This window comes from Nipponia nippon, unplaced genomic scaffold (genome assembly GCF_047370975.1).
Source record: "Nipponia nippon isolate SJK-2023a ecotype South Korea unplaced genomic scaffold, ASM4737097v1 scaffold_14, whole genome shotgun sequence".
In the NCBI taxonomy this organism is placed as follows: Eukaryota; Metazoa; Chordata; class Aves; order Pelecaniformes; family Threskiornithidae; genus Nipponia; species Nipponia nippon.
Genome location: NW_028262330.1, coordinates 5581641 through 5605522, shown reverse-complemented (window position 1 = coordinate 5605522; position 23882 = coordinate 5581641). Strand labels below are relative to the sequence as shown.

At 40.8% G+C, this 23882-nt stretch overlaps 1 protein-coding gene across 5 annotated transcripts in view; it reads right to left on the bottom strand.

Moving 5' to 3' along the window:
• RPTOR (regulatory associated protein of MTOR complex 1) overlaps window positions 1-23882 on the bottom strand; it is a 160169-nt gene that overhangs the window by 97266 nt on the left and 39021 nt on the right. For 4 of the 5 annotated variants that reach the window (XM_087750829.1, XM_087750825.1, XM_087750826.1 and 1 more), the window contains 3 exons: window positions 18100-18258; window positions 11452-11598; window positions 5375-5550 (listed from right to left, as the gene is read on the bottom strand). In XM_087750829.1, the coding sequence (XP_087606955.1) occupies window positions 5375-5550; window positions 11452-11598; window positions 18100-18258 (482 nt within the window). The remainder of the gene's footprint in view (window positions 1-5374; window positions 5551-11451; window positions 11599-18099; window positions 18259-23882) is intronic. The other variant, XM_087750827.1, reaches the window with a different exon arrangement.

Sequence of the window (23882 nt, the reverse complement as noted above, 5' to 3'; positions counted from 1 at the left end):
AAGACTTTCTAACTCCTCTGCTCGATGCCTCTACATTACCACGTATCTGAAAGAGGACCAGAACAGAGCCAGCAATACTTTGTACTGTTACACATTTGCTGTCTATAAAGAAAAGAGAGTCTCACCTATCACCATGTCATGCAGTATTTTCCATTTACTTCGGAAGCCTCTCATCCGAGCCGTGATTTGACCTAACCTCACTCACTTAGCCATATTTTACAGGCTCACAGATTAACAGGACAGTGCTGCACACTGTTAGAAGACACAATGTAAAAAAAGGATGAGCATCCTAACCCTGCTCAGCACAGCCAGTCTCCTCCGGGCCAGGCGACAGGAGTCCGAGAATTGATGAGCAGGCTCTCGCCTGGCAGCAAAGTGCATTTGCCAGGGCAAACAAACACATTAGCCTCCTTTCCGCAAGGATTTCTCCTAAGCACAAGGCTTTTGATTACAGCTTGTTGGATTAGAAACAGAAAGCTTGCCCCATGTATGCAGACGTTCAGGACATACAACAGGAGAAATCCCACCGTGCCAAGCCTTTCCCCCAACCCCTGCAACAGCAGGACAGGCACACCTTTGACGGTCAACTATGAACAGGCGTTTTCCCATCTAAATGCGTTCTGCAGATGTCATTGAGCACTTCCTTAGGGAGCTGCTAGCATTGCACTGTGGGCAACATGTAAATAAGCTTAGATTTCAGTGATTTCATTTGAGCTCATGGCTCCTCAAGGATGACAAAATAAAACCAGATTGCATTTGACTGGTGAAAAACCACGCTTTCTGCCCTGACCGTGGATCTGTGTGGTATTCACCAGAATGGGAGTAAAGCAGCAAGCGCCTACTGCTTTTTTATATACTGGGACTGCTACGATATTTCTTTTATAAAGCACCCACCACTGCCCTGAATATTTTGAAAGAGATGAGTTCATCAAAACCCCATTTCACCAGTAGCAGACTCTCTGCATTTCCTCTCTAACAACCACTGACTGCCAAGAAAATGTACTCGTAAACAAAATGTTCCTCATCCTGTATCTGCAACCCCCTTCCATCACTCCAAGGCTCCAAATGTGATGCCTCAAGTGATGGTTGGTGCCATCATCACACACATCAGGCGAAATATGTTAGAGCTGCACATAAACATACCAATAAATGCCAGGCAATAAAGAAGAAAACCAGAAATATACATAAAACAATGCTCAACTGGGTTCTGCTCAGATATCACAGGAATATTTTGAAACTCAATTTAGTTTCCCTAAATAAATTTGGGACAGAGGATTGGCTCAGTTAACCCCCCAAAATCTCAAGCAGAAATGCAAAATAAACACATTAGGAAAAAAAAAAAAACCCACACTTTAAATGTTTGTTTTAATTGACCCACAAGTGTCACAGGTCAAGCTCTTTTTTCCATGCCCTTACAAGCTTGCAATATTTGGGTTCTGATGTACAAACGGCGTATCTGCAATTCCTGAGCCCAAGCAGTTCTCAAACTTCTTGTTTCTTTTTGGTTTTGAGGGTTTTCCAGTACTTTTCAGGACCCTATTGCTCTTACGAGTGGGACTTCAGGGTTCAAAACCGTAGGATCCTTAAGCCAATTTAGACAAGGACAGCCTTCTCCCTGATGTGTAAAACTGCGGAAATATAATTGCAGCTTGTTTATGTCTTAAGGGACCGATGATAATATAAGCATATCAGTCAAGATTAACAATCCATACGGCTTATCTCTAACCTTGCCTCATATACAGTTATATATAGTTACAACATATATTTGGAATACCTCAGCTGACAGCAGTCACTACACATGAAGATAATCAGTATCAAGTTAGCCAGAATTCATACACTGGATTCCTGGAATTGTCAGGCTGGCATTAAGAGTTTCAAGCACCACGTTCGGAAGGGCACAACTGACCTCTGCTTCTCTTACCAGCATCAATTTTTCTTTCCCTGAAATTAGATTGAAGCAGATGCAGCTGCAACTCCATTTGATAAGTGATTTTGTCCATCAGTTGTTTACTTAAAATACAGAGCACAAAATGGGATGTATAGAAATTTATTCATCAAAATTTTATTTGCCCATAAATTCAGTATATGAAACTTCATTAGCCTGTCAGTCCAGAATTGCAAAAATGCTATACTTCAAAAGCATTTCTGCAGGGTTCTGGATCAGCTTTAGTAAAAGGGCTAGGCTGAAGTAAAAGAGAAGTTTTAATGACAAAGGTTTACGTCTTTATTTTCCATTAACCGTCTGCTTTAGGACACCAACATACGGTTTGCATCAAACAGCTGGAATACAGGAGGAAGGTCTGGCTTTGCATGTATTATGTTTAACAGCAGTGAATAACAATGCTCCGCAAGCAAGCACCTATTATTTACAGGACTTGCACGGATAAAAACACAACCACAATGATGCCAATCAATAGCGAAGATAAAAGGAGCATAATCTTCATCAGAGAACAGAGGAGAAATTTTTTTTTGTATGCAGTAAGCAACACACATAATCATTGCATTAGATGTAATAGGAAATGCTTTACTGTCCAGGAGTTCGTATGGCATCTACCAGCACCAACCCCAAGAACAGCCGAGGTTAATAGTTTTAAATCCTTCTGCTGAGCTGCATTTTCACAAACACGTTTCCTGTCACAGACAAACGAGGCGCCAGTCTGAGAACATCTCATGCTTATGCCAGGTGTAGCTCTGCTTGAGAACCTGCCCTGATCGCCCTCTCAGCCACGTTCCCATGGAGATGAAGTATCAGAAAATTCCTGAGCAGATCAGAATATCAAAAAAAAAAAAAAAAAATTAAAAAAATCCTTTCCCAGTATATATAAACCGTGCATTAAATACTGCTGTGTAAGCAGTTTAAAGGGTTGGAGGGGGCTTCCAAAACAACAACAAAATCCCAACAAAAAAACCACAAAAAACCCCACACCAAACCACCAAAACAGAAAAAAACCCTCTCTCAGAGCGTCAGCATTTTCACTTTAAGTATGGCACAAACTGTGAGGTAGGGTTCTGATAATTGCACGGCAAGGAGAACCCCAAGTCCCAGTGTCAACAGCTTTCACTTCACTTCGGAAGCTTCAGCTTGCTAGAAACCAGCTAATCTTCAATAGGCATCAAAGCCTATGCTAGGGATTCCCACAAAGATTTCATGAATTAGCGAAAACAACAAAAAAATAAGCGGTGTCACTGCATCCACACAGTATTGATTTAACACACATCCACAATAATGAGTTATTCAGAATAACTGCAAGCCTCGGGGTATCCACCCCGAAAAGCAATTGCTTCCCTCTCTTCTCTCCACAGTAGCGTGGTGTTTTGGTGAAAACATGCTCCCTGGAACTTGAACTCAAACTCTCATTTGGTGAACTTGGCAGCGTTAGGTTTACAGTTGGACTCGATGATCTTAAAGGTCTTTGCCAACCGAAACGATTCTATGATTTGCTGAATCCTGTGTCACTGTGTTACTTATCGGTTGTGGACTCCAGTCAACAAGTAATTTTAAAAAAAGCGTCATTTCTATTTACCAAGTTGCATTCATCGTCACCTGCTGCTAGCCTTGAGCTAATCAGGTGGAACAGTCAGTTAAATTTCAAAGTCTTTCTCCATAGATAAAACCAGCAGAAATCTAAACTCCTTCACATTTGGATAGCAGTGATCCGATAGCAGCCATATGATAAAAGTAGTTCCCTGCAACTGTATTGTCCCGGTTATAAAACACAGTATTTCTCAAAGTTCCCCTAAAGGAATTTTGCCACATAGTAGCAAAAGCTTTCTTTAGCTTTTAACGAGAAGGATTTATGCAGGCAGCTCGAGAAGTCTCACACAGCAGGCAGGGTTCAGAGCCAGCCACCACCACACCAGCACCGGGAAGAGCAAGCTAGCGAGGCTCCGTGTCCAGGCAGTCGCTTCGCCAATGAAGAGCTGTCACAGTGGCAGCTATATTGGAAGTTAACCTCCTCTTTCCTTTCACCTGTCCCAGGAGGGAAGCGCATCGTTCTCTCAGGATTAGATGAGATTAAATGTCTCGGGCTCATCAGCAGGCTCAATCCTGTTGCATATCTGCAAGTGCTCACTTGTGAGTTTTGATGGGCGGTTAGTATAGCAACCAGACTGGTATCTCAGAAAAGCAACATAATGTTTTGTTTTTACAACAGAAGAATGAAAGAGTAAGACGAAAACGATTTTAAAGCTATGTGGGGAGCACAGACCTGCCTAACGTATTTAGAGGTCTGCCGTTCCTTGGCTGAAACTCTAGGCTAATCTCCCATTAATTCAGACTCCTGGTCCATGATACCTGGGTCAGAAAAATCATTTTCTCACTCGCTCTCTCAAAACCTTCCCTCAAAAATATTCCTAATGTCACTGAAGCTCTTTGTCCTGCTTCTCAAAATTGTCCAAGACTTCTGCCAGTGTTTACAAGCTGTGACTCTCTTCTGTGAGAAAATACCCTCTGAGCTCAGGAAATCAAAAACAGGAAAAGGAATTAAACAGGTCTTGTGCGGCCCCTCACATGAGCAAAAGGTATCAGTTAAAGGCACTACGTATCTAAACCAGAACCTGGTCAAATTAATTTGTTGCTTATATAAGTCAGAAAGACTGTAAGAATTTTAAGTTATTATGAGCATCTCCAAAAGACAGCTAATAACTCTTGAAGCTGCAGTCACTCAATTGCTTACCATTGTCTGCAACATCTATAGGCTGCGGCCTGTTTTAACTTTTTTCAAGTTTTTCAAGTGAAATGTGCTGACAGGAATGAACCGACAGAGCTACGTACCGCCGTGCACGTGCTGGATTCCTTGCACCATGTCCTCAGCTGGCACCACAATTGTTCGTGATCCTCTCTGTTGTTGGCTAAAAATATTGCTCTTCGAAAGCTCCTGCTATCCGTAGCAGCCTTTTATATCTTTCTGCCTAATTAACTTGGTATGTCATTCCATAACATCTTTCTTTGATTTATCACTCAATTTGTTTCACTACAGCATTATTTAATGCTACTGCATTATTTACAGCAACCGCAATATTTGGAATATGATTTGTACAAAGGACAATTTACAAAAAGTTGTATTGCACTATGTACTATTTCTGCTCTCTGAAGAAGCAGATATTTAATTCCCCAAACAGTAAATCCCTTAATCTGAGCAAACCTAGATATTGAGCTGGAATCTAAAGTGTAATAAGTAGAAGATAACAATATTTTCACCTTTCTAGTTCTGATTAATAAAACGCTGTCCCAAATGCATAGTTCAAATCCTGTAATTCAATATTGCAGAGAAACTTTAGGTTAGATGAAGCATTTGGATTAACAAATCTATCATTTCAACAAACAAGCTACACAAATTACGCGCTTGCCTTCAATAACAGGGAAGATACTCACCATCTCAGAGCAATTTTGATGGGCGTAGTAAGGCATGATGTGAAAAGGTCAGCTGGCAGATCGGGGATCATGGGTAGCAATTCATTGGCTTCACAGGCCGCCAGCTGAATGCAGTTCTTCATCGAGGGAGGCAAAGGCATTTGAGCAAGGGGATGGTTTGGGTTAATTGCAGCTACCTGGAGAGATCAAGGAAATGACTCAGGTGGTGAATTCAGTAAAGTTAATTCCTATACCATTTTGAAAATAACCGATGAGGAGCTGTCAAAGCTTGATAGATCTCTGGATTCGGAGAAACGTACGACTATAGTAGCACCAGCCATAGCTTTAACTCACATATAATTAACAGTATTTAAGTGTATTTACCATAACAATACCACACACCAAAAACAGCAACTTGCAACAGACTGAGCTGTGATCAACACTTCAGAGTCTTCAGTTCACATCTGCCAGCTTGGAATCAAGCACTGTAGAAGCCAGTCGGGTTAATTATTCTTTCTTTTACATTTAAGCAAAAACCATCCTTCCTGTGGCTCATAACCATTCACCACAGATGGCAGAATAGTTCCAAATGGAAAAAATGCAATTCATTTGGCTGTACTAGGCAGCATTTCCTGCCACGGAGCGTAAAGATGACTCCTGTTGGTAAGCCAAAAGAATACTGAACTCCCTGGGTTTTCTCCCCATACATCTTTCTACTTCACTAGAGCAAAAAGGTCAAGCTGGGAAAAGGAAGAGAGAAAATTACCGTATGTAAGTAGAGAGGCTATCTTCCAAAAAAAAAAAATCCAAACAAACCACAACAGAAAAAAGAAATGCGCGCTGTCTTCTGCAATGCAAATATTAACCTATCAGCAGACAGAACTTTTCATCAGTGCTTTAGTAAAAGGGTTCAAGGTCCTTATACATATTCCTCTGGATGGAAAAAATGTGGTAATTTCTGCTCTAAGCAGTGAATGTTACACAGAAAAATACCTCTAAGGTCTTTGCATCTCAAGATCTAGAACTATTCTAACAAGACATCACTTTCTGAGACTCGATTAGTTTATATTTAATTGGGCATAATCCCTCTTTGAAATACTGAGAACTGAGACACGTTAGTGCAGATTTCATGCTAGCCATGGACCGATGGAGGGCATTGGTCTGATGGCATTTGTGCGTCTGCAGACAAGAATCAGCTACGTATATTTTTTTTATATGTCAATGGTTTCTGTAAGCAATCAATTAGATGCAGACCTTGCAGCAGAACTCACAACTTCTTTCACCAGAAACACAGTTGCAAGGCAAAGTGATGCATATTTTCCTGTGTAAGCTTTGTAAGTAAAAATTCCTTATTATCAACAGAGTACTTATTGTGTTACTTGTTATTATTTCAGGGCGACTGACAATCCACAGCCTTTCAAACAAAATAATAGTGGTAATATTAATTTATCAATTATACCGAAATATGCTATCATAAGATGGTGGTAACTAATTTGTTCTGAACAAATTACAGCTGCCCAAGCTACGGAGCACTCAGGTTTGCTACTTGCAAGTGCTCTGTCTATCTGGAGGAAGAGATAACGGATTTGCAAGTATTACTGCCTGTAACTAACAGAGGGGGAAACAATATATGTATTTGAAACCACTGGTACTGAAAACATTTATGTACCTATAGAATTAGACTGAGAAACAAGCACTTGATAGAAAACCAACCCTCTTTCAATTAACAGACACGTTCAAGGTAAACTTGGGAGGAACTCTGCCCCACGACAGGAACTACGAGTTGTTATTTCAAGCGCTGACCAAACCTGCCAGCTTCACACAATTCCCGCTACAAAAATCCTCTGCCCCTGTGGAAGATATTAATGCAACTACAGAAAAGGAGATGTTCCTCTCTCCCAGCAGATGGTGGATTAGCAAAATTCTCCCCCCAGACACGATGCTAATGCCAGATAACATTCTGCTGTGCTGTCGTTAAGCTAATTTTTTGAAAATTAATGTTGAAGATGGAAAAATAAAACCTGTGAGTTCCTCAGCTCCAGTGAGGACTAGTTAGTCATATACCCTGCTGAAGGGGAAAATGAAGAGGCATTCCCATCCCAACACCGAATTCCTACACAGCCAAAGAACAAAACAAGTTAGCATGCAGATGTAAGGTGCGCTGTTGAAAAATTCAAACAATAAAGTTGAAAATCAAAAAGTTGTATCTCGTGCAGCAAAGCACACATCTGGGAGACATACTTCAGCCTTCACTTCTGTACATCTCAAACGTGGCCTTAAGACGGCACACCTTTGCTGGGTAAAACAAGGATGAGTCAGAGGAAGCACAACGTCACAATTACACAGAAAATTAATCAGAAATAACCAGCCTAGTGTTTTATCATTGTTAGCACAGCACATGTAAAGTGCCTGCTTAATTCTCCAGAATTACAGTGTATGTCTATACACTCACAGACTCATCAGAACTAGCTAATTAGACCCAGTGCCATCACTTCCACTACAGGGTACAAGCAGAGCTCGGAGCTCCACGGCACAGCGAGGTGTTTTCTAACCAGGTCACGGCCTGCTCCGCAGACACCGTTTCATCTGCCGTTCTCTTATAGTGGCATGAGGTCAAGTGCCTGCCAGGTGCCCTCTACACCCTCGTCCACCACCAATACTCACACTGGCCTTACTGCTATCGCGCTTAGTGATACCAAACGGGACATTAACCAGGAAGGCAACAGCAGGAATTCCAGTTTCTAAAAGCTGGGGTCAGTTTCCAGGTCTGAAAAAATGTCTTTTGGGAAAGGAAAACAATAGCTTTCTAATAGAAATATCAGGACAAAACCAAAACAAATAAAGGCAGGGTCAACTGGAAAAATGAACTTTTAAACTAATTTATCACACTTAATACTGTGCCACATCATAACCACATCGTGCTGCTAAATGGATGTTTCTTATCAGCAAAATATGTACTTTTGTTTAGCTAGATATTAAACCAAATCCTTAGCTTAACTGCCCATCCAGTTGGAAATTAAAACAATTCAGATATTTCTCTGAAACAGCCAAGTCTACCCCAGTCCAGGGAAACCACCAGTCCCTATATCAACAGCATCTAACAACAGCATTTGGAAACACTGCGACACGTTGGGAACGATGGGGATTGGTAAACTTTATTAGCTTAATTGCTGCCCTATAAATACATAACACAGAGCTATAATCAAATGACAAAATTATCTCCACATCTGCCCATTCCCCAGCCCACCAAAACCCAGTTACAGCTGAACTGTCTCTGGTGTCTTCGGAGCTAGATCCTCTGCCTTCACCCTCAGCTCCCTCAGAGAAGCGGTCTTGCCAAAGATAAAAATGATTTTCAATTGCAATCTGTCCACCAGGATAAGGTATGACAGATTCCTGCCCCTGGTACGCAAAGTCTTCTTCTTACTGAAACCAATATACTTCTTTCTATCTGCACAGCTTCTCACTCACACACGTTAGCCATACTTTATTTACTAATAAAAGGCAAAAAAAAAAAAAGTATTTACTATTCAAGTGCTATTTTGGAGGCAGCTCTTTAAAGAAGACAATGTACCATGCAGTGCTACAACATTATCTTTTCTCAGGTATCTTAGAGAAGCGTTAACTGCTTTTCTATCACTCCCAAGTTATCATTCCTTTTTGTGCTTCCTCTCTTTGGAGACTGAACAAGACTTAGATTTTACATTAAGAAAGAGTACCAGCCTTTCTACTCCATACACAATGAAAATCAAATATAATGGGGTTGCAAACATACCTGTAAGTATGTTGTAATTAATTTTTACATTTCTGGTGGAATTATGTATAATCTGATGGCACCTGGCCAGTGCTCTGTGCTATCAAAACAAAAAGAGACCCCGAAAAAAATAAAATAAACATCCACAGCTTCCCTCAGCCTTTGCTCTCTCAGATTAAGAGAACGGCCAACTCCTCTAATCTCCTTTCAGTAAGATGGGCTAACAATTATCTTGATCACTCTAGCAGCCCCTCCGAGTACCAGTTCCAGCTCTACTTCACTTTTCATTAATTTGAACGATTCAATAGTTTATAGTTTTGCAAATGAATTCTCATCCACACTTTGTAGGACACTGTAAGCACTTTTCTGTTACCAAACCTTCTGCTTTCTCTTAATAATAAGCAGTTATCTCCGTAAGACTTTAGTAGCGAATGAAATCTAAAGGTACAGAATGGAAAGCTGACATACAATTCTAAAACTGTTTTCATAATCAAATTAACTGGTAGTTTTAACCTGTGTTGCAAAGAGAAGAAATACTAAAGCAGTTTTCCTATGGAACCTCACATATTTTGCAAAATAAAAAAAAAACAAAAAACAAAACAAAACAAAAAAACCAAACCAAACCAAACAAACAAAAACAAAACAAAACAAAAAACAACAGAGCAATAAGAATTTAGTATTTTTGTTGGGATAAAGACTGACATCGTTACTTATGCTCATCTTTCTCGCTGTAACCAACCGTCCTTGTCTGCAGTCAGTCTGGTTTCCCTGGCTTGCAGAGAGGAGCTTTTCCTGCACAAGCTTCACCTGAGCAATTTATCTGTCACACAGCAGAAACCAGCAGAGACTGCCTTCCTTCCACAACAGCTTCAAAGTCATTCTAGAGCTCAGCAAGAGCCAAGGAAAAAAGGAAATTCATGAAGAAAGCAGGGAAAGGGAAGGTAGAGTTAGGCTCATTTTTAACCTGCTTAGGAATAGAATGAGAAAACAAATCAAAAATCCAGAAGGGAGCATTGTACAAACAAAAAGAGAAAGGCTCCGAAAAATAGAATCATAGAATCATTAAGGTTGTAAAAGACCCTTAAGATCATCGAGTCCAACCGTTAACCTATCACTGCCAAGTCCACCACTAAACCATGTCCTCGAGCACCACGTCTGCCCTTCTTATAGAATCATAGAATCATTAAGGTTGGAAATGAAATACCACAATCAAAGTCACAGGCTGACAGGAAAACTTGAAAAAGGAGAACAGAATATGACCATCAGACATTTTCCTTGACTTAAAAAGATGGTAACCTTCGAAAGGCATCTACTACCAGTACTATTGATCTGTGTCTTGCAGTTTCATGTTCTTCCCAAGCCATAGACCTTGGGAAGTTTCTTATCTTTACAAAGTATGGCATTATCACTGGTTGAAGAGAAGGAATAATGAAATGATCTACAGATCTCAAGCAATTAGACTGGTTTCTGTCAGTAGAATGGGATTTCCACCTGCCAAAAGAGTCACTACAAAAGCACCTCCAAAAAAACAGAATTTAGCATGAAAAGAATTAGAGCCAGGATGCTGTTCATACTTACTTGAAGGTTGTATTTGTGACAGTCAGTTGCCTGATTAATTAATATTCCTTCCTTGAAGTTGTTTTGGTTTGTTTGTTTGTTTGTTTTAAATACAATGTCTTAGAACTGTGAGAATGTAAGAAGTTAACCTTTAAAAAATGTGCTTTCTATGTAAGCTAAAGCTAGCAGGAATTTCTGGCAACAGGGAGTCTTGCTATGCCAAGCTGCTGCACAAAGAATCCCGACTTCTCACCTTCCACTTCGCATTTCAGATTTACTTCAATAAATTTATTAGTAATTACATTTGCAATGAAAGACAGCTTTTCACTAGAAACACATTCAACTTAAGCAGTCTGTGAACCTGAAGCCACCAGTGACAATCCCTCTGCGTATCAGGTTTATTTTCTTTTCTTTTGCATTTTCACATTCAGTTCAACAGTACAAAACTCTAACTACATCCAAATACATACCCAGATACTAGACTTTTGCAATTAAAATAAATAGGTCTAGTTCACCTCAGCATTCATCTCAGCAGAAAAGATCATTAGGGCACAAATTGATTCTATTAACATTACCATTTAATTAGTGCTTGTATTAAAAATTATTCCAAGTTTAATAGGATAGCAAACTGAACCAGAAAGATTGGAGTGGCAAAATTATTTGCAAATTAATTTGCCTTCCAACATAGTTTTAAACACATTTTTCAGCTGTACATAGCAAAGCAAGCTTAAACTTAACCCTGCGGCACAAACACAAATGAAACCTTTGCAATAGGCTGTGATCTCACCTCCAACTCTTGCTCCCTCTGTAGTGCAAATTGTTTGAATGACTTGACAATAAGGCCAGCATTAGAGCAATCATAGACGAAAATGGAAGGACTGCCCATCCAAGTTTGCAGGTCATATATGGATAGAGGAATATATTGAGTATAGTTCTATAAGAAGAAAAAAAAATACTCGAGTTACAAAGAGGCAGAGAAGCAACAGAACTTTCATTGGCGAGATAATAAAATAAACACCAAAAAACTCCAATTCTGAAATCACAAAATAAAACCTAGATTGAACATTGTGCATATTAATCAATACAAATACCAATCAACCTCTACTAATAATGAGGACTGTGAACGCAACTCCAACACAAACGACGAGTAGATTTTATTGTGGTATTGTTTGAAACACTAAACTCTAAACTAAAAACTTAAAGAGCGCTCTGATATGTGCTAACAATCCCAATCAGCATTTAATAGTCCAATTTTATCTCAAATTTCTGCAACACTGACAAAGGACGTAAACCAGCTGTCTTTAATTTAACATCAAATGTCTTAAACTGAAAACTCCATCAACAAATCAAGATTGATAATGAAGACTATGTAGCCCATCAGCAGCTACCTCATCCTAGTTTAATGAGATGCTTCATAATTTTATTACAGCCTTTAACTTCTGTGCAACTTTCAGAATTATCCAATAAAATTAAACCCAACGAAGCCTGCCTTCAACAAAGTGAAGTACCAACAACTTCGTTTCTGTAAATATGAAGTACTTTGTTCCTTCTCTTCCACCTTAACCCCCCCAAATAATTGGAGGCAAGAGCTTCTTAAAATAAAAGGAGGATCAAAAATCAGACACTTAAAATTAGGTATGAAGGGCTACACTCTAAGTAGCAGAACTGAAAATATAAACCAAAGCAGATTTCCGCCATTTGAGCCTGAAAAAAGTCCCTACCAAATATACAGCGGCTGACTGCATAATCCTTCCCATCTGCAGCCAGAGGGCAACCTGTTCATGTTCGTACAGCATTGAACTCTACCCAAAATCTACAGTAAAAGCTGTGCTGTTCCTATTAACATCAGCAGAATGATGGATGGGATCATAACTCCCATTTAAATTCAAGAGACTTAAAATAGCTGTAATAAAACCAGTAAACTTTTACAAAAATCAAATTTTCAAGGACACGTATCAGCGTACATAAAGACAGAAGTGATCATAAACCGTATGTTACGTAAGGTAGGAAAAAGTAAGTCATTTCAAAATCCAGATTTGCCCATATATAACAGTTTCGGTTGTTTCATTAAAATTAATAGGAAAAATTGTTTATAAAAGCCCAAGTTTTAGGGTGTTAGGGGCTTTGCAAATTGCTGCAGGATAGAATGATACACGAACAACTCACCCTTGGCAGAGACCTTTTCTAAGGACACCACTCCGTGTAAGCACATTCCAATCACAGTAAGCTACATATAAAAAAAACCCTGCTCTGACACATATAATCGATGAGATTTTATGAGTATGCATTGTTTTAACTTTAGATTTATAATGCATACTGCTACAGTTAAGATTGGATTATAGCTCTGATTAATATTGTGATATTTCAAAACAGAAGAATTTTATGTTCTGATTTTACTGTGGGGGCCACATTAACTTATCAAATTTGCTAATGATATGTAAATGAGATAGTTTGAAGAAAAAAGGAGTGTTAAATAATAGTTTTCTAGCATGGTTGCTCAGGGTGATCTTTTGATGCTTGATCGTCTTGCCTCTGCCATGCTGGGGCTGTGAGTATGAAAGAACTTGTCTGCGCGGTTTGTTCTCAGTCTCGACTTTGGTTTTTAGCAAGAAAGTTTCGGCTCTGTTAACACAACTCCCAACACCCCTCTGCGACTGTTTAGAGGAATGACACAACAAACAACTAAACTAGAAACTGATTTTGAACAAATTTCATAACCAACTCCTTAATAAACAGCTCAAAAATATTTTAAAAACAACATTCTTCAGATTTTGCAGAGAAGTTCCTCAGAACTTCAGAATAAACGTGTTTGAAGCCAGGGGGTTTTGTTTTTTACCTTTTTAAAACCACGTTGGGATTTTCTTAGAAAACGGTAGCAAGCAAAACTAGAAAGAGAACATTGCTCCTTATTAATACAACAGCAGTCTCAATAAATGTATGAAAAGCACGTTATTGCAAAAATGCTATTCAAAATCTGGCAAAACGCCAGATGCTGCCAAATTTACTGGTTTACAAGGGCTGTCTCAACCTTTCCTTTGTACCCCAATACTGTACAGCAAGCCAGAGCAGGAAGCCTACAGTAAAATAAGGTACAATTCCATAATTTAGTACCGGCTTGTAACGCGTGTCAACGAGAGCAGCCAGTTAAAACACCGAGCCACGGCAATCCTCTACAGCGCGAAGGGGGACTGCAGCTTCTGGCCTTTATTTGGTCAAATAGAGGATGTTTCAGCAGCGCTGTGGACGGGATGAGCGATATGTAAATAGTTTCCAAAGGACTGAACAGGAACACAACAATGATGCATGTTTTGTGTTTCGTATTCTCACATGAGCAGCAGAATTTGCTTCTGACAATTCACACATCTCATGTCTTTTTGTACAACGGTAAGACACAACAGACCCAGGGAAAGGCTATTTTCAAAATAGTCATTCCTTCCAAAGCATGGTACAATTTCTCTTTCCATTTCCTATCAAAGATGAAACAATGCTTGAAGAGTATTCCCTAAAGAGGTTTCTCTACAGCTAAAAAGCTTCCTCAGAAGGTTGCTGTGTTCAGCTTCTGTCCTGGGATTTCTGAACTTCACAGAACCCCTCAGAAATCTCAGGAAATGAACCCTGTGGCAATGAACCTATGGGAATCCACCCCCGGCTCTTTCTATACGTCTTATTATCTCTCTCTAACTGAGAGAGTTCAGGAACATTTTGTTTGTCGAGCTGCAAAGCAAAAATTAACAAACTAAAGCACTATCAACGCCTGCACGTGCTGCCTTGGAGTAGCCCTGCATTTCCTGAGCGGCTGTGATTAAAAGCCAGGAAAAAAAAAAAAATTACAACCGAAAATACTTTCTGCTCCCCTTACTGCTGTCTCTGACCCGACAAAGTTACCAAGCTGAAGCAATTTCTTAGGCGTGTGTTTCGAGGGGAGGAGGAAGGGCGCGGGGAAGAGGAGCGGGCACCTCCCTGCACTCACACCCTGCGCCGCAAGGCAACGCCGTCAGAGGCACTCCTCACTACCGTCGTCTTTTCTAGAGAGCGTATATAGACGATCGGGTTTAAATTCTAATAAAATGAATGCAGATGAGTATCAGATTATTTATTTACTGCTGTCCTCTTCATCTGCCAGGCTAGATTAAATATCAAAAGGAAAGGATTGCTTCATAGGCGAAGCCTGAAAGGTGAAGGTAACCACAGAGGTATTTATACTACAGCAAGCACAACTTGTCAAAATCTATAAAAAATTAAACTCAAGGGAAAACTGTCTGTAGGAGAGAAGGCAGGTTTGGTTTTTAAAGACCAAGTTAGTTTAGCTACTAGCTTTTCAATTGCCTTACCCAAATCGTACCATACTGCTTCCTCTTTCGCACGCCTTTCCGGTAGCATTTGAACGCTGTCTAACTGAACAAAGTGATGGAGATGTGCAGCTGAAGTGAACCAGGCTACACGATACTTCCTGAAGGTTTTATCTTTTTTAAACTACATATCAGAACATACCATGCTTAATCTCTCCCGAATACACTCCTGCCGTGCGAGGAAGGCTGCTTACAGTGCACAGAGATCAGCTGCGAATTCAGGGGTCTCCCTCGGAGGGGGCAGGGGGACGATCTGCTAAGGCTCTGCCAGCACCGCAACCCCACTGCCAGGGACACGGCGGAGCCGGAGCAGGGCTGCCCACCCTGGTGTCCCTGGGGCACCTTCGAGAACGTGTCGCTCCATCCCCCAGGCCCTGCGTCAACTAATTCAACCAGTTACATGCAGACAGTTTTTCAGAAGAGTAGACAATAAAACATATAAGAGAAGCGTTCTCCTTATATTACCATTTTAAAACATCAGTTCAGACAAAGCACTAACTGTGCAAGGGCAGAGATGTAAATTAGTTTTAAAATACCAACTCTTGAGAAATTAAGGGGAAGATATTAACAAAGATCTAATACTACGTGAACTTTCTCCAGCATCATTACAAAGTGCTCCTACACCACTACATCTCTTTGCTGTCTCTGACAGCCTGCCGGCACATCTTGGGAGATTTAAACGCGACACTAGAAAAAGGTGAAAAAGAAAAAATTGAACAGGTACTGAGGTCCTCTAAGTTTCCAGGCTCTCTGGTGGTAGCTACCAACAGCACTGCAAAGCTGCTGTCACTTCTCCCCTCACAGTAAACCAGCAGAAAAGAAGACGCTTTGGGTCTGCGGGTCTGCGCATCCCAGAAAGCTCTGGCAGCCGTACGGCGCAAGGCGGCTAACCCGTGCAGCTCTGCCAACTCGTGCTGCACTCCGGCTGGGCTGCAGGAGCCCGCGGAAGGCAGCGCCAGCTGCTCAAACGCAGTGGGAGAAGCCCTCTCGGTCAGCACCTACGTCATCAGCCCCGCCGTGGCTGCGCACCAATTTTACGGGAGAAAAAAAAGGGAAGGAAAAACGAGCATCTACAGACCAAGAACAAAAGCATAGTGAAATGTCTGGCCAGATTCTTCAAATCCATTGTCGTCTCCTATCCTTGAACTGAAACCGATGTCGCACCTCCTATTTGCCCCACCGCCCTCTACTCTCCCGCAGCACCTGCACCAAAACCTTCCTAACAGTCTGCTGACCCACCAGAACCACGCGTCCCAATACTTCAGGTTCTGGGAACAGGAGAAAGATGCTCAACTTGGCCCCAAGGGAAGTCAGTATAGATCCAACACATTTTATTTCCTTCGACAAACCCAGGTCAGCCTGTAACGCGCCACATCCCCCAGGGAAGGCCTGTTTCACTCCTTTTGGCCCCTCGCTTGGTTGATCTCAAGGTCCCTTTCAGCTCTGCCTTCGTGCGTTTATAACTGAGACTTCAAGTGCATGCATGAGCATTTTAAATCTAATTTTAAAATGTCAGCGCAGTCAAATTTCAGTACCTCTACTATTTCAAGAGGGCTATAATACTGAGCCTCATTAGGCCCTCTGCTTAGATCTGAGACTGAATTCCTTAGGGCTGATTTCTAAACACTGCTGATTTCCGTCCCCCTCGGCATTTCCTTAAATTTAATCCTTTGCTTAAAAGAAAAGTTCTCCTCCTGATTCTTTCTTTCCAAAAAAAGCCAATATTTGGTAACATGCTGCAAAAATTATTAAGTTTCAACTTTCCCCATCAACCTCTATGGCAATCAAATTTTTTTTCCAGAGTCCATAGATAAATCAGAAAGACCTCAGCTCCTAATCACCAGTGGCGTCCACACCACATTACCCCAGCTGATACTGCAGGCAAACTGGGAAATACCCAGTAAGCTCTTAATAAAGCACGTGGCATAACACACAACGTCGTTGAGCAGTAATCTGCTCTTCTTCATGTGTAACACATTCTGCCCACCGTTCTTTCTGGCTTATTTATTACCCACTGGCTGTTAAGTAAGAAGAAGGTCCCTCCTATTTGTTCTTAAACACCAAATTCAGCTTCAAAATGAATTAGTATTCAGATCAATTGTTTATTGGCCTGAATACTAATCAAATCTCCAATATAGATGCACCACAATAAGGTGATGCCCTCTTGCACTTTCTCCCCTTCCCTTCTACCCTTCTCTTTCAAATTACCCGTGAATGCTCCTTCAATTATAAAAATAATGCATGTGAAGTATGAGAAAAGAAGCCCTGAAAATAGAATAGGAGCATATCTATAATAACAAATGCAAGTCCTATGTCAGCTGAACGTATTTTTCAACTACAAGCAGTATCTCTCAATTTCCTAAGACTCCATTCTAAATCAGTTACCCTTAACAGACACTAAATAGCTTAACTAAAGGGAAAGCAAAGTACATTTAGGTCACACTTGGAATCACTCGAACAGTGTTGCACGTGATCTACATAGCTGTACAAACCATGGCTACAAACCATGGCTAAGCAGGAGTCACACAAGTCTTTAAAAAAATAAGAGATACCTATTGCATTGTACTCGGAAGCTCTTCAGTGCTCTGTGCTCTGGAAGCAGAGCTAGCCATATGGGTTATTGCCCTTGGGCAGTATCTCTAGGTAGTTTGAACAACGGCTCTTCAGAGCTAGTAGACATTTCAAGCACAAACTTTATGGTGAGAACTTCACTCAGTGACATAAGGCAGCAAAGCCAAGTCCATCGGGGAGCCTTACTGTTTGCTCCAGATACAACAGAGCTGGGGTGCTACTCTGAAAAGCAGACGAAGCAAGTGGAAGTAGCTGGCTTTCTGGTGTTTTGCAATGAGCTTTAGTACATCTGAGAAGACCCTCCTGCCCTGCTGCGAGGTGAGGGACAACCCGTTTGGTCTCACAGAACTTCAAGAACACAAAGAAAGCAAACAGCTGTCAGCAGGGAACCAAACAAATACCTGTGAACACATTTTAAACCCTGAAAATTCAGTTGTTCTCTAACACAACACTTCAATAATTTACATCGCAGTGAAAAAGATCCAGCCGTTCAGCGCTGCTTCACAAAGACGCACCTTATTGAAGACCCAGATCTCCCCATTTACTGTTGGCCTGGGGACGCCATGTCCATTGTAGTGGAAAAGTACCCGCTCTTCCTTGGCGTTTCGACGCAGAGATGTACACAGTTTCTTAACTTCATCCACCGTAGGATCAAGACTCTGCTTGTACCTGGCCTGGTAACATAAAATGTAAGATAATCATTTTAAGTGTAAAAACAAATCTATTTAAGATGCAGGCACCTAGTTAAGATAGAGGCATGTATATAAACTGGTTATATTGGAAAAAGAAAACATAAAACATTTACTGTAGAGCTGAATAAACAAAATATGTCTGCTATTGGTGTGTGGGATTGCATATACAGTAGCAACACAGGTTTGACTTGAGTTTATGGCATCTCCGAACTCCGATCCTTTTCACCCGGGGATTACCAACATTCAAAATGCCTTAGGAAGGTCAAATATGGTTTTAGCATTAGCCAGCCTCAAAAATAACCCTGCATGATTCTGTAATCCTCAAATTCATACCCTGTACATCTCCAACTGAACGAAATTCCCTCTTAAAGACAGAAAATTGTAGAAATCAGATATTCTGTAAACCTCATATCTCATACTGAAATGTTCCTTCCCTCCCATCTGGAAAAGGGACACAGCTCTTGATTCAAGCCTTAAAAGGAACCAAAACACCAGAGTGAAGGGTAGAGGAGAAGTTCGGATAGCTATCCTTCATGGAATAACAATAAGAATAGCAGCAGCCTCATCCTCTTCCTAAGCCCTGACTAGTTAGTTTCCCCTTTTATGAATAAGATGGAAGCCTGGCCAGCACCTCCGCAAATATGTTAAACCTAGATGGAGTTTTGCTTTTCTAGATGGACCTGCAGCAGACACAATGAAAAAGGTTATGGCAAAAAGTTTGTCTTCAAGAAGAAACATGACCAACTTCTTGCAGCTATACTACGTACACTATAGGCATACTCGTTTTCAGTAATGAGTTTACTTCGAACTTGCAAATCTCTCCATCCCAGCAGCTCATCGCCACCACTGGTTCCACCAGGCCATAAAGGCAACTATGGCTCAGTAGTTCTTGTCTGCTCTCCACATACCAGAGGCATACAGAAGACTGCTGACTTAATGCACAGCGGTTTTAAAAGTAGACTAGTTACCTGCAGATACTGTAAGAGACTACAGAAACCTACAGAATTACAGAAAAGTTAATAACTGTGCAATCAGCAAGTACACGAGCATTTTATTCAACATTCAGTGATAGATAAAACCAGGAAAAAAAAAATCAAAGCAATCTAGCATAACACTAACACACTTTTAAGTTCACTTATTATTAGCTGTTAAGATCAGGCACCAGGTTACACCAGACTGCATTGCACCCCCTCCCTGAAGAAGGGTTATGAACATAACAATATTTCATAACCTCACCTCAAACAGCTTATGCTTTAAGACAACAACATTCTCAAGATAAAAGTTTGATATTCACACAGCTGGGTAAGAAGAGGGAACACCGATCGAGAGCCCTGGGCCACCAACCCTTGCTTTTGGAAAAATTTTATATTCAATATCGTCACAACTTTGGCTGTGGACACTACATTATCGTTCCTAGCTGTACAGCTCTACAAGCGCGTAAATCAGAGCACATTTCTATGTTTGAGAAAAAAAAAAACAAAACTCTTAAAAACCCCCAAGACTTCAAAAACGGTTTTACTCAGCTAAGTTCAAGATGCCTATGTCGTAGCTAGTTTGTCATACTCAAAAGTGCATTTTTTTGAAGCAAGGCCAAATAATAACAAAAAGTCTTTCAACTGTCCTTTGAAAGATAAAAGCCTGTTTCTTTCTCTCTTTTCCAGACCTGCAGAGAGAGACTGAGGAACCAGAATCACAATGGCTTAAAAAAATTAAAAGCCAATGTATTGAAATAAAAAACCAAGTTTAAGAGCAGGATAACCATATATGCACCTCTACAAAAATCTGCTACTGAAAGCTTGTTTATAAGCCAAATCAAGGTCTCAGAAGTTTGAGCTTTTTAGGTTTTCTTCTATGACAGGCAAAGATAAGAAAGTCTTAAAATACCATCGTTAAAGAGGATGAAGCACTTTAATATAAAAATGTTTTCCTTATTGATGAAGCTTGAAAAACAGATATCACACTGCTCAATTAATATTCAGCATCTCAAGCCAATAGGCAAGATGGATACGATGAATGGCATCATTTGCATGATTACAACAACGAAGAAAAACAAACAAAAGGAGAAAAAAAATTAAGAAAGAACCAGCGATCTGACACACTCGTCCTTTTTGGGAACTTCCACACTAAGTAAAGATAACAGCTATATTAATCTTAACACGGACCCCCCCATACCTCTTTCTCTCTCCTTTCAGTGTTATTATGAAGGCGCTGATTTGCAAAAATGTGCACTTTAAATCACGTTCTGCCTGCTGGCATCTTTACAAGACACTATAACCAGAGCGGTTGGTAATTTTCCAGCTCCTTTTTTTCAAAGGAGAACATGCTCATTTGAACACTTCTCACGTCCTTTTAGCATAAATATTAAATACAGTTTGCAATTAATGGAGGTGAATTCATTCTCTAAAACTAAAGCCTGTAGATCTAAAGATCCAAACTGTAAACATATCATCTGTGCATTGAGAAACACAAGGCTGAGAAGAATGAAAAGGAGAGGAGGGAGCCTGTAAATAAGCAGATAGTCTTAGTCCTACCTGTCAGCTCAGGACTTTCAGGCATGACTTTATTACACATCATTCATGCACATACAACAAGAAACAGGTATCTGAGTAACAAACTAGACCAGGTGGTGTCTTCCCCCCCAAAAAAAAATCTTCAAGACTTTTTTATTGGTATACAAAAGATACCAGGAGAATAAGTACAGTAACTACAACATACGTTCAGGGCTTGTTCGTCTGATTTGGGCATGGGGGATTAGTTTTGGGGGGAGAGGAGCAGCTTACTGTGTTATGTGATGCTATTTTTTTAATAAGCGTTAAAAACAAATAAAGTCTCCTTCCAGAAGAGACCTACAGAAACTGAAGGTCTTTGAGAAGAACATACAGAAACAGCATTAAAACCTTGCTAACCCGGGGGCTGCCACTCCTCCCCAGTACCAGAAAGCACATTACCGATGACCAGCTCTACAGCGTCCCATCACGTTTAACGCGGCTGACACCCAGATGAGCGGTAGTCCCGGAGGATTCACTGATTCAACAATTTTACCTTTCCTTTCACACTATGAAGAAGTATTTTTTTAAACGTAGTTTTAGCTCTCATATGAAAAGTTTGCATTTTAGCATTGCTACCCTTTTGATGAATCCTTTGATCCTTCTGTCACCCTCCGATATTTCCTTCTGTCATTATTCGTTCGTCTTCCCTGGTGGCGATGTGCTGCATTCCTTCCCTTCCACTTCCAAACAGATGCTTTCAAGCAGTAGTTAGCGCAAAACGCAACAGAGATCCTAACCTAAACCCCCGAAAGGCCTGTCGGGCTTAATCTCAGCAACTTGTGCTGAAATCACAGACACACCCCAAGGCTTTATGTTTTATTTTCCCTTTGTTTTTATGAGCTATTGACCAGTTCCAGATGGTTACTGCATCTGAAGACCACGCTGGCCTTCCCTCCCTTCTATTATGTGTCGATGGCAGATATTTTCTGGTGTTTGGCACGGAGTATTTGCTTCCTGACACAATTATCAGACAAGGCAATCTAGACGTCGATTCCTCTGCAGATGATGCCCAGCTGTAGCTGTTGCCCCCAGCTGATGTTGCAATCGTAGCATTAGAGCTGTCAAAAAGCCCGACCGGAGCGCCGTGATGGACAAGCATGAAATTGCTGACAGTGATGTCGGCTGGCTTTCTAGTGTGAATTTGATTTTCTGATCACCTCAGTGTCTCACTGAAGAGCTCCTGTCAAAAGCAATAACTTTGTGGCGGCCTCATCCAGACTATCTTCGTTATTCTACTCACGCAGACAAAACTAAAAGTTTTGCTTGTTTATGTAATATTGCCACACTTTCATGAAACGCTTGCTGGTTTATCCAACCTTTTTCCTGCATACTTGTTTAAAAATACAGTTATGTTAATTTTTAAGACATTTCAGTTTTCAGTATGCCACAAACTTCTGGATTGGCACAACATTGTATTGACAAAGTTGCAGGACATCGGAGGAGTTGCAATAGAAAGGAGTTCTGGCACCCAAAACGGGAGAAGAAAACAGTTTGGGGCTAAATACCAAGTGCATTAAGTAGATGTTTTTGCTGCCGACATTAACATTAACCATGCCTAATGCTGAAATTTCAAGTCAGATGGTTTTGCTCTAAAGCAGTTATGCTGATCGTCTATTGACACACTCTCTCAGAATTACTTTCCAAATTATTTCCAAATTTCCTATCACAATAAAATCAAAGCAATCATCTCTAAGAGAGAAAACAGGGATTCCCTAAAGATGCGATCTCTCCAAACCATATCACTTCTTTACTCAAGACGAGAGCAACGTTCTGGCTATATCTGGTTTGAAAACTGTCGTTAGGATCTAGCTACCAGCTAGATACCAGCTCCGTGCCATTTTCATCAGGACGAGTGAGCGAGGTCCAAAGGAGCCAGCAGCGCAGGGCTGACACTACCAGCATCATGAGCAGGGCTGGGAAAATAGCAGGGGAAAACTGTCAGTGGGCAAATACAGCAGAGCTACAGCTGAATAGCCAGTCAGCTCCTAACCCAGCCTCGCTAAAAGGGCTGCACTGGTGAAACCAGGGCTCAAACAGAAAACACAAAAAGCAGCAGCAATAAAGCACAAGCATTGTCCCATTTGTTTCATGAGGGATTTAGGTCTTTCAAAGGATAAATAAAACACGCACATGTTTACTGATTAGCAGGTGATAGCAGTAACCTCTCCAAGATGAGTCTGTCTGGAGGGGAAAAACCAATTCACTATGTTCATCAACTTCTATCCCACTGGGAAATGTCAGTATGTATTGGCTGCATAAAGTAATTCCCACAGTTCCGTGGATTTTGTGCTTAAATTAATGGCTCTGCTTCGGAAACTTCACCTAATTACAGCTTTTTTCTTTTACTTTGAGTGGGGTCAAAACATAAATCAAACAATGAGGAAAAGTCAAAGTTACAGCCCCTTTCCCAGGGCATCACCAAGCTATGCTCAAAAGGGCAGGGGCTGCAGAAGGTCACCGACTTTGTGACAAAGTGCTTTTGCTGTCATTTGAGAAACCAGAACCCGACTCATTATCCGCCTTCCAAACTCTGGTGTGCTCAACCCTGCCAGATGCTGAGCTCAGGAAACTCACCTCAGGATTAGGTTCTATAAAAAGGAAGAAACGCGGAGTGCTAAAGGTGACAATTTGAGAATAAGTGATTGAAGTTGCTGATGTTGCTTAACCATTAATGGGCAATGGGGAGAAAAAGAGTTTTGGAAGCCAGGCCAGGTTTCCATCACTGTTGGCACGCATCAGCCCAGCAGGGTGACAGATGCATGCTGGAGTACTGTGGCATTCTCATCGGGGAGATGAATTTTATTTTCCCTTCAAAAAAATACAAGGACAAACCTGTTTTCCCATCAAAGTTGTAATATTCAAGTCTTGATCTTTCATTTTCCTGTAGCCTAAGAACTCAGTCTTGGTTCCAGAAAGACTCCACAAACCACAGCGTGCGTGCGATTCAATGCCAAAATAGCAACACCTAGCACAGCAGATACATTTTTCATATAGTTCGTATCTGTCGGCATTCAAAACTTTTGCTATTTACAAGTTATAATATTGCCCTCTTTTCAT